Source organism: Osmerus eperlanus, chromosome 1 (assembly GCF_963692335.1).
Source record: "Osmerus eperlanus chromosome 1, fOsmEpe2.1, whole genome shotgun sequence".
In the NCBI taxonomy this organism is placed as follows: domain Eukaryota; kingdom Metazoa; phylum Chordata; class Actinopteri; order Osmeriformes; family Osmeridae; genus Osmerus; species Osmerus eperlanus.
The window spans coordinates 22,248,185-22,258,236 of NC_085018.1; the positions used below are offsets into that span (position 1 = coordinate 22,248,185).

Consider the following 10,052-nt stretch of genomic DNA (forward strand, 5'->3'; position numbering starts at 1 on the left):
ACGTACACAAAAATTACGTGGGTTTGTGCATCGTCAAACACGCATTGCATATGAGAAAATAGGCCACCCAAACACACGTACACACACACCATACACACATACAGTACACACAAACACATACACGTATAGAACTGCATATCCGTGCAAACCAACTCCCGCATGTGCACTACGCATTTCTCTTTAATGAGAGTTAATGAGTTAATGAATTATAAGAACGTTATAAGTGTTTGAGGAGGGAGATAAAGTGCATCATCACCCCCTGTCGTTCAAACTGAGAACGACAGAAACTTAGTCAGTTTGGGCAGCACCAGGGTAGAATCTCAAACTTCCTACCTGAATGACATCAATAAACCCTAAAACCACAGAGAACTGATTCATTGGAAACCAAGCACATAGCATTAGATTACACACACTAGATTATATTACATTCTATCACAGCAGGCAACACTGCAAATACTGTGGATGAGCGCTGAAAATCCTTTCTATAGCGCCCTGCACTCTGGTGGCAGATAAAGGTATGACACCTATTCTAAGATTCTTAAAAACAAATGTATACAATGCGATTTTCTGATCATCTTACTTAATGAAAGCAGGTCTCTTGACCAGCTGACAGGATTGGCCATCCAGATGCTGTGCACTGGAGAGGCATGTTGTGGAGAGAGAGAGAGAGAGAGAGAGAGAGAGAGAGAGAGAGAGAGAGAGAGAGAGAGAGAGAGAGAGAGAGAGAGAGAGAGAGAGAGAGAGAGAGAGAGAGAGAGAGGAAGATGGGGGGGATGAGGGGCAGGGGGGAGAAGGACTTAAACAACGCTGCAAGGTTGATGGCATTTAATGGCCAACCAGATGAAATATCAATGGCCTTTTTTCTGCAGAGCTACAGGATGATGTTTAATGATATGACCCAGTCAGACAGACACAGAGGCATAATGGTAGGGGGCGGGGGGGTCAGGAGCAGAGTATCACATCCAATCTACCCCCCCCCCTCCTCCTCTCCCTCTGCTATCGACTCCCCTACTCTCATCCACCTCCTCCTCTATCTATCTATATGAACAGGTCCATGGAAGGAATGTGTTGTTTTAGTGCATTCTACTAGATCTCACTCTCTCTCTCTCAAACACACACACATCCCGTCTCTTGCTCTGTATTGTGTTTGTGTGCACGCGCTTGCGTGTGCATGTGTGCGTGCGCGTGTGAGAGACGGTTATCCGTTATTGTACAGCCGCGTACGGAGACAAATGTTCCTCTGCAACAGCCAGACAAATATAAAATAAAAGAACATTCTATTCTGTTTTCAGGCCCGACTCATGGCCAAGGTGCTCTTCATCATCCACTTAACCATCTGCCCATTAGTCCATTCATGGAGACCACACAATAGACTAGAGACAGAGGCCTGAGTGCCTTCACCCATCTCTCTCTCTCTCTCTCTCTCTCTCTCTCTCTCTCTCTCTCTCTCTCTCTCTCTCTCTCTCTCTCTCTCTCTCTCTCTCTCTCTCTCTCTCTCACACACACACACACACACACACACGCTGACACCAGTCAGTCTGTCTACCCCAGATAGGGAGCGAGGAGCACAGAGAGAATAATATCTGTGTTCCACAGCAGACAGGCAGAGGGTTATTATCCAATCAGAGACCTCCATCCCATTCACACTGCATCAAGGAAGGGAGGAGTGGAGAAGAGAGGAGAGAGAAATGGAGAGAAAAAGAGAGATAGAGATGGGGACAAAGACAGACAGGAAAACAAAACACATACCCAGAAACCAACAGACTGTTCCCCAGTCATGTCCTCCTCATTAGACAACCAACCACACAAACACACACACACACACACAAACCCCCACACACACACGCAAACCTCCACACACACACAAACCTACATGCACACACACACATTCCAGGCCTTGCCCCAAGTCTCCTAATGCCTCCATTGTCAGGGGCCTGGTCTTAACATGGCCCCTGCACTTGCTGCTCTGGGGAAAGGAGGTCATAGTATTGTTCCGGAAGGGACCAGTCCCTGCCCTAACGCTGCTGAACTGGCCCGTGTCAAAGGGGTGACTGGGACCCAGACAGAAGCTCGGTCCAGGCAGACAGCTCCCACACCACCCTGTCAGGGGTCCTGTGTCTGCACACAGAGAGGAGGGGACAGTGTAATACCAGGCTGAGAGGAGGGGACAGTGTAATACCAGGCTGAGAGGAGGGGACAGTGTAATACCAGGCTGAGAGGAGGGGACAGTGTAATACCAGGCTGAGAGGAGGGGACAGTGTAATACCAGGCTGAGAGGAGAGGACAGTGTAATACCAGGCTGAGAGGAGGGGACAGTGTAATACCAGGCTGAGAGGAGGGGACAGTGTAATACCAGGCTGAGAGGAGAGGACAGTGTAATACCAGGCTGAGAGGAGGGGACAGTGTAATACCAGGCTGAGAGGAGGGGACAGTGTAATACCAGGCTTACAGCTATGTTCACCACAGAGCGATAAATGGACAACCTCAGAGCTGCCACAATAACAGAACAACCTTGAGATGAGCATTGTCATCATCCGTCCTCACAGACTGCAAACGGTCGAAAACTGGCATATTCTGCGAGAGCGACCAGTCCAAAACGGCAACAATCAATAATAATGAATTTTATTAGTGTTTCTGACTTGGTTTCTGCAGGGTCCGGGTCTCTCTGGTCCCTGGGCAGGGCAGGGCGTGCAGGGACAGAGTGACACGGCGGGGCAAGGTGAGCCTAATGGAGCAGCCAATCCAATAAAGCTTCCTGTCTGCAGATAAAAAAACCTTCCTCCACAAGGTCAAGGACAGGAGGCAGCATGCAGCTCAGCTCTCGCCTCTGCCCACTGCCTCACTGCCTCTTGCCTCTTGCCTCTGCCTCTCTGCCTCTGCCTCTTTGTGAAAGGGAGAGCCAGCACGGCGGGACTACACACGCTACACACTCTCTGATTCCAGAACGCCAGCATCTCAAATCCCACACCAGGCGGCTTCATGTCCAGCTTTGATTGGTTCGGTGTAAACAAGCAGAGCCGGTGTGACGGGTATGTAACAGACGTAGCCACGCTCCATCATCATAACAAGGTGTCGTTCGCCACTCGCTGGGTTCCAACGCTCGACCTCCGACTTGCCAAGCGCGACCACTACCAACTACGCCAAAGAAAAGCTAGCTCTTCGTTGACGCGGGTGGCCTGCTACATACCTGAGGAGTGAGTTTCACGGTCTTCACACCGTTACACCGGTGTAATGACAGGTGTTCTTTAGGGCAATGTTGCAGGATGGCTCCGCTGCAGGTCTCTGGCCCGGGTCTCTAGATGAGCTCAGCTCACCGCCCCAATCAACTGCAACATCCTCCCCTGGCAGAAGGGAACACACCCAGCCCAGGCAACAGAAGGAGTCCATCACACTGGGATTGGATATTAGGAATATCAATTGTCAATCACATTCACATGCATACACACATACACACACACACACGCATACGTACACACACACACATACATACACACTATGTGTGTGAATCACTGGGGATCAGTACAGAAACCATTGAGAGACAAGATGTAGTGTAAGACTTTTTTCAGCTGAAGTGTTTTGTATCTCGCTGATTAAAAGAAAAAACATTTGTATTACCATAGCAGAATAAGAAGGTGCTGCCTGTACCGTAACCATGGTTACCATGTTATCATTGATTCCCAGAGACCAAGAGTGTCCACGGGGCTTCCGAGCGCGTGGTTCGTAACCTGGGCAACAAGAGGATTGCGTGTGTATGTGCATGTGTGTTGAGGGGGAGGGGAGGCGGGGGGTCCCTACAAAGTAAATCCTCTCTGAAGATGGAAACGAGGCGATAGTAAGATAAGTTCCTCATTTGTGAAGCAGTCAACAGCAGGCCAGCAGGGTGATTGATATACCCAGGAGGATTTCTTGTGCAGAGTGAGGGCTGGAGAGTGCTGAGTGGGCATTCTGCATGCTAATGCCACACCGGTCGAGATCTATTGGCCCTCAGTGGTAGGGTTGCCAGCGACACACACACACACACACTCACTCACACACAACACACAGGGCTCGGAAGAATGATGATGAGAGGGTAATGGAGAATCGTCATCGGTCACATGTGATGCGAGGGTGGATGGTTTAATCACAGTGATATGTCAGAAGGATGATGCTGGCCTGTCTCCTATCCAACCTTCCTTCTCTCTATGCTGGGTGGTGGGGGGGGGGGGGGCTGGGGCTGGGGCTGGGAGAGGCTCTACCCCGCCTTAGCCTCAGTTTCCACCAGTCTCATTCAGGGGTGTAAAACATGTCTGGATTGGGTAGAGTCAAGTGGGGGGGCTCCTGGGGATGGAGGCGGGGTCTGGGCATCGCACTGATGAGTCAGAGGCGGGGTCTGGGCATCGCACTGATGAGTCAGAGGCGGGGTCTGGGCATCGCACTGATGAGTCAGAGGCGGGGTCTGGGCATCGCACTGATGAGTCAGAGGCGGGGTCTGGGCATCGCACTGATGAGTCAGAGGTGGGGTCTGGGCATCGCACTGATGAGTCAGAGGCGGGGTCTGGGCATCGCACTGATGAGTCGGAGGCAGATGTTCACCTGACGGAGAGGAGTTTTAATTACACGCTCGTTTCCTGGCGGCGGCCATGTCAGACAACCAATCTGCTGAACGAAGACATGCCAGCCAGACCTGTAATCAGCACTGATCTATCTATGGAGCGCTCGCCACCTCCTCACCAACACCAACACATAAAACTAGTCAGCTGCAACACAAGCTATTAGGGCCTGCGAGTTCTATTTCCCCTGGACGGCCTCCTCACACACAGCAGTGGGACTGTAAGCTAACGCGCCTGCTTGATAAGATCAGCTGTCGGGAAGAGAGCAGCTATATTATAGAGCACAGGAATACTGATCTGTCAGAGGAGGTTTTACAGGTGTTAACGTATTCCAGAACCTTTCCCAGCCAATCTCCTGAGGGGCCTTTTGACTTATCTACACATTTACATTACATTTAGTCATTTAGCAGACGCTCTTATCCAAAGCGACTTACAGTAAGTACAGGGACATTCCCCCGAGGCAAGTAGGGTGAAGTGCCGTGCCCAAGGACACAACGTCATTTGGCACGGCTGGGAATCGAACTGGCAACCTTCAGATTACCAGCCCGACTCCCTCACCGCTCAGCCACCTGACTCCCTACACAGCTGTGAAAGGGATTCAATTCCATAAAGATATATATGTTTAGTGAGTGTTCTATTATGTCTGTTCATCATACCTGGTCCGAGAGGATGAACAAGCCTGATCTGCACTCTGGGGAACAGGTGTCACTGTGATGCACCTTAGTGCTGCTGTCATTCCTCCCCTGCTGCTTCACTGTGTCTCAGTCTGATGACATCAGACTGAGACACACACACACACACACACACACACACACGCACGCACGCACGCACACACGCACACACTGCAAACACACACACTTTTATAAATAAAACCCTCAACACAACTCCCTACGGCCTCCTCGGCCGTGTCACAGACAGAACTGTTTAACCACTTGAGCTTTCTTACATCTACACACCAGTTGCTTTCCACTCGTCAGCCCCACACCGTGCCCAGTGCGCTGGTGCTACACAACGAGCATGTGGGATTCAGCTGCTGTGCCTAGAGGAGGACACCTTCAGTAATGCAAAGCATGTGTACGCCACACAGACTTCAACCTCTGAAGGTCACACTGACAGACAGGAGATGTTTGAGTGAGACATGCCAGCCAAACCCTCTTTAAATAACACCACCATCTGCAACAAGGTGTTTCAAACATGTCTGCATCCATTCCAATAGCAGAGTACCGGACGAACAACACCAGACAATGGTACCCTGGGGGGAATCGATCCAACAGAGGGGGGGACGGAGATGGAGAGAGGGGGAGAGAGAGAGGGGGAGATGGAGAGAGGAGGAGAGAGAGAGGGGGGAAGAGAGAGGGGGGGAAGGTGTGTTGTACCCAGACAGACCTAGTTGTCTGTGTCTCATTGTGGTCTTGACGAATGAATGAAAGCCTGTCTAAATGACCGCCTGATCAGAACTTAAGAACAGGGACAAAAGAGACCTTCAGGCTTCACTTGCAACAACAACGTCAACAGGCCACTACTCTACTGTAACAAATCACATACACTCCTATAACCTCTTTGTGATACAGACTTACGTGTTACAAGCCAATATGCTACGAGATCATAAACAGTTTCATCTCATGCAGACTGGCCAGAAACGGAACTCTAGAATCTTCTCAGTTAACTTCACCGTTGATATCAACCACATGAAACAACACTGGAAGAGTAGTTTTGCGCAATGCACCTGTAGCAGCGTGAAGACATGTGGGGCTTGGGCAAATGACAACCTTTGTTGACCGGCGCCACTCCTCAGGACAGTCTAGTTCATTTAAAATTCCAATCACACATCTGTCATCCGACACGGCGGCAGCCAGCGGCAGGCAGACAGTCAAGCACCAGCACCAGTGCATTGTAGCATCCTACCTTTCAGCACCACCACTTCGGCATTGGCAGCCTCCTCGTTTCTGTTAGCCGAGCTGGTCGTGGGCTCGTCTCCCTCAAACAGCTGGTTCACCTCGCCCTGGATCTCTCCGCCACACCGGTCTCCGTCGCTTTTGGAGAAAGCGGTCACGGTAAACCTCTGGCTCATGGTGTCACCGGCAGCCTCGTCGTGGAGAGACGAGCGGCGGGTCTCTTATCCTCTTGTATTGGCGCCTCCCGGTGAAGGAATTCACCGAGGATGATGAAGACGCAGACAGATATTTTATCAGCTACACACCAGGTTTCTTCAGACTTTAAAGATGGTCTTGGTGTCATTCACCAGTTTTTCTAATGTTGACAACAAGTGTCCTACCGTCTACGTCTAGTGAGGAACTGCGGCTTTCGGTGTTCACTAGATGTGATTCTGGAATCAAGCGCTCTCATCAACCGGTGTCTGGACGCTGCTGCGCATCCAGGTCCTAGCGCCCGGGATTCGGCACGTTACGCCTGGGGATGATGGGAGCTTGACTAAAGGCTAGACTAGACAGGATATAGACTCTCAATACCCTACAGATGTCTTCTTTCCGGCTTCTATATTATTTATGTCTCTGTCTCCCCCATTCGAGCTATGTGAGCTTTGTTTACTGTAGACTCGTTTGGGAAAAATATCTAATAACATTGTGTAGGATTATATTTGTCAAGGTAATTGGAGAAACAAATTGATGTAATAATGCCTTGAACCATAACAATAGCATTCCTTAATCTGCTATTAATACCGATTTAGACACTTTATCGACGTAAACCTGTTTCCCGTAGACCGCACGACCCCAGGAATAATGCTGTTTAAAAGCTTAAATTTCCGCAATCTAATTGTTAACGTAAAATGCTTAATCAAATCAGATCTCCATATGTCATGGTAACATCAATAAACAGTTCCCAGAACATTCAATGACCTAAACCCTTTCCCATGTAACACAACAATGATCAAATGAACATGGACACAACATTACACAAACACAATTTAAATACACGAACATAAACATTCCTGTAAACCCGTATGCTAATCAGCAGAAACTGTAAACCCATAGCATGACCGTCTCTTCCGGTGGCAACAGTAGACAGGAGAGGCTAAAGTCTCAGTTAAATAGCCATGATCTCTAGCTGGTAAAACATAAACCATAAACACAGTTTTATTTTTGAATTTCAAGAATGTAATCATTTTATTCTCGTTGAAAATTATTAAATGCTGTTTTTAGAACTGTACACTTCTAAACCTAGATCTTGTGGCATGGGGCTTTGCATAAACAAATCTGCTAAATTAGAATAGAATAAAATAGAATAGGCTATATAGAATAGAATATCTTTATTGTCATTGTACACTGTACAACGAAATTGGAGGCAATCCTCCTCAGGTGCATTGATAAAAAGATAAAAGATAATAAAACAAAAGAATAAAAGAATGACAGGCTAGATGTTAGACACCAACATCAAACATCATCTCAAACATGACTACAAGATATGGTCGGGTAACCTATACAATTTTGGTGGACATCGTAAGATCCGGCTAATCGTTGTCATCAATTTGTTGTCAATATAGTTCAAATATATATTAAATGTAAATTAATACATTTGTGTAGCCAGATTAACTGACCCCGGTGACCCCAACCACTGGGACGCCATCACGTGATCCTCCTTCTCAACACATGCTCAGTTGAAGTGACCAGAGGTTGGACGATTTGAATATTATTTTGGGGCTTTCAGTGTGAGCCATTGATTTCGGTAGAGAATCATTTTTTTTGTATCGTCCCGCTGTTTGGATCCATAGTCAGAAGTAGTGGTGTGGGCTATTCGTTTTATTCTGCTTTACGAAAACTTAGTCTAAAACTCCCGCACTCTTTTGAACCTTTGGACCCAAGTAAACCGCCGCCGCAGCGTAAAACTTAGCTAAATGTCAATGATTAAAAGGTAGAAGTTTGTTATCAAACTTCATCAAACTTCTACCTTTGTCTAGAACTGGGATATTTAGTTTTATTTTTTACATCGTTACGCTGGAACTTTAAAAGAAAACCAAGGACAGCCACCACCGAAACGGTGAGAAAACCTTCTTTCGCGACAGATTTTAAAACGTATCAAGTAGCTAAACATCAAACTAGTTCAATTTTCTTTGTGAACTATATTGACTACAAATTGATGACAACGATTAGCCGAAATGATGTTACGATGTCCACCAAAATTATATAGGCCTAGGTTACCCGAGCATATCCTGTAGTCATGTTTGAGGTGATGATGATGTTTGTGTCTAACAATAGCATGTCATTCTTTTTAGAAATGCAGCTGGTAATTAGACGTTACCGTCCATCGGACAAGGACGCTGTCTTGGTCCTATTCAGCGACGGCATCCTGGAGCATATCGGACCATCGTTCCGCAATGCTATGACCCAGCCGCTCTACCTGGTTATCACCCTGGGTCTGTCTGCTGTCGGCCACCACCTGGGAGGGGGAGCCCTGCTCTGTGCCCTGCTGCTGGCGGGGGCATGGGTGGCGCTGGTCTACTACTGCTGTTACGAGCTATATGACAGCTTTGTCAGAGAGAGGCTGCGTACAGACATGCTGGACATACCTGGCTGCTACCTGAGTCAGCCAGACAACTGCTTCTGGGTGGCGGAGGCTGAGGTGGATGGAAGGTCGGAGGTCATGGGTATGGTGGCCGTAGTGGCCAAACAGAGCGCAGGCGAGGGAACAGGGGAGCGGTATGGGGAGCTGTTTAGGATGATCATCTCGTCGTCGTGCCGACGGATGGGGCTGGGTTCCAGATTGGCTCAGACGGTCATCGACTTCTGCAAGGAGCATGGCTTCTCCAAGGTTGTCCTGGAGACCAGCTCCACCCAAACAGCTGCTGTGGCTCTTTATAAGAAGATGGGATTCACCCTTGTCCTCACACACACACAGACGCATGCTCCTGATTGGATAACTAAGCTATCAGGAGTTCATATTCTCAAGATGGAGAAACAGATACAGGGATAAGACTGGTGTGGGGTTAATGTTCATCCATGGTCTTACAACTCCTTTGACAACCGCAAGGTTCAGTGAGTCCTCTGAACCTTGCGGTTGTCAAAGGAGTTTGACTAGAACGTTTTTTCATAATGCCATGTAACCTATCGTGTACTCCAATGTGCTGCATCATCAGCATCAATCAATCATTCATTTAGCCAGTATGTGACACAGATATGTGTACACATACACATATCTTTCACTATGTCAAAGTAGAAAGGACAAATTCATCACTTGTAAACATGAGAGATACATACAGGAAATAGAACCACATCAGACAGGCTATTAAAGGGTTGTGTATTTTTCATGAAACCATCGAACGAACGAACAAACTACACTATCATGCTGAGTGTCTGGGATTGACCAATTTTGAATGCATCTTCCTTTTGTCTTCCAAAGGCATCACTTTGGTCTCTTATCACAGCTAGATGAAAGCCGGTGATTTCGGCCTTTTTTTCATTTGTATTCTTTCACACTTCCTTTATATTGTTGATATTTCTCTCACAACCA

General features: G+C 47.9%; 1 protein-coding gene across 2 annotated transcripts; it reads left to right on the forward strand.

Moving 5' to 3' along the window:
• The first annotated feature begins 8,162 nt into the window (after positions 1–8,162).
• nat8l2 (N-acetyltransferase 8-like 2) lies at positions 8,163–9,546 on the forward strand. 2 transcript variants are annotated; one of them, XM_062477489.1, is made up of 3 exons: positions 8,163–8,253; positions 8,555–8,582; positions 8,818–9,546. In XM_062477489.1, exon 3 carries the CDS (start codon positions 8,820–8,822, stop codon positions 9,513–9,515), a length of 696 nt encoding a protein of 231 aa, XP_062333473.1. In that variant the 5' UTR covers positions 8,163–8,253; positions 8,555–8,582; positions 8,818–8,819; the 3' UTR covers positions 9,516–9,546. The 2 variants fall into 2 exon arrangements, with proteins under 2 accessions (XP_062333473.1, XP_062333393.1); XM_062477409.1 differs by having other exon boundaries at positions 8,174–8,270.
• Positions 9,547–10,052: the final 506 nt, after the last annotated feature.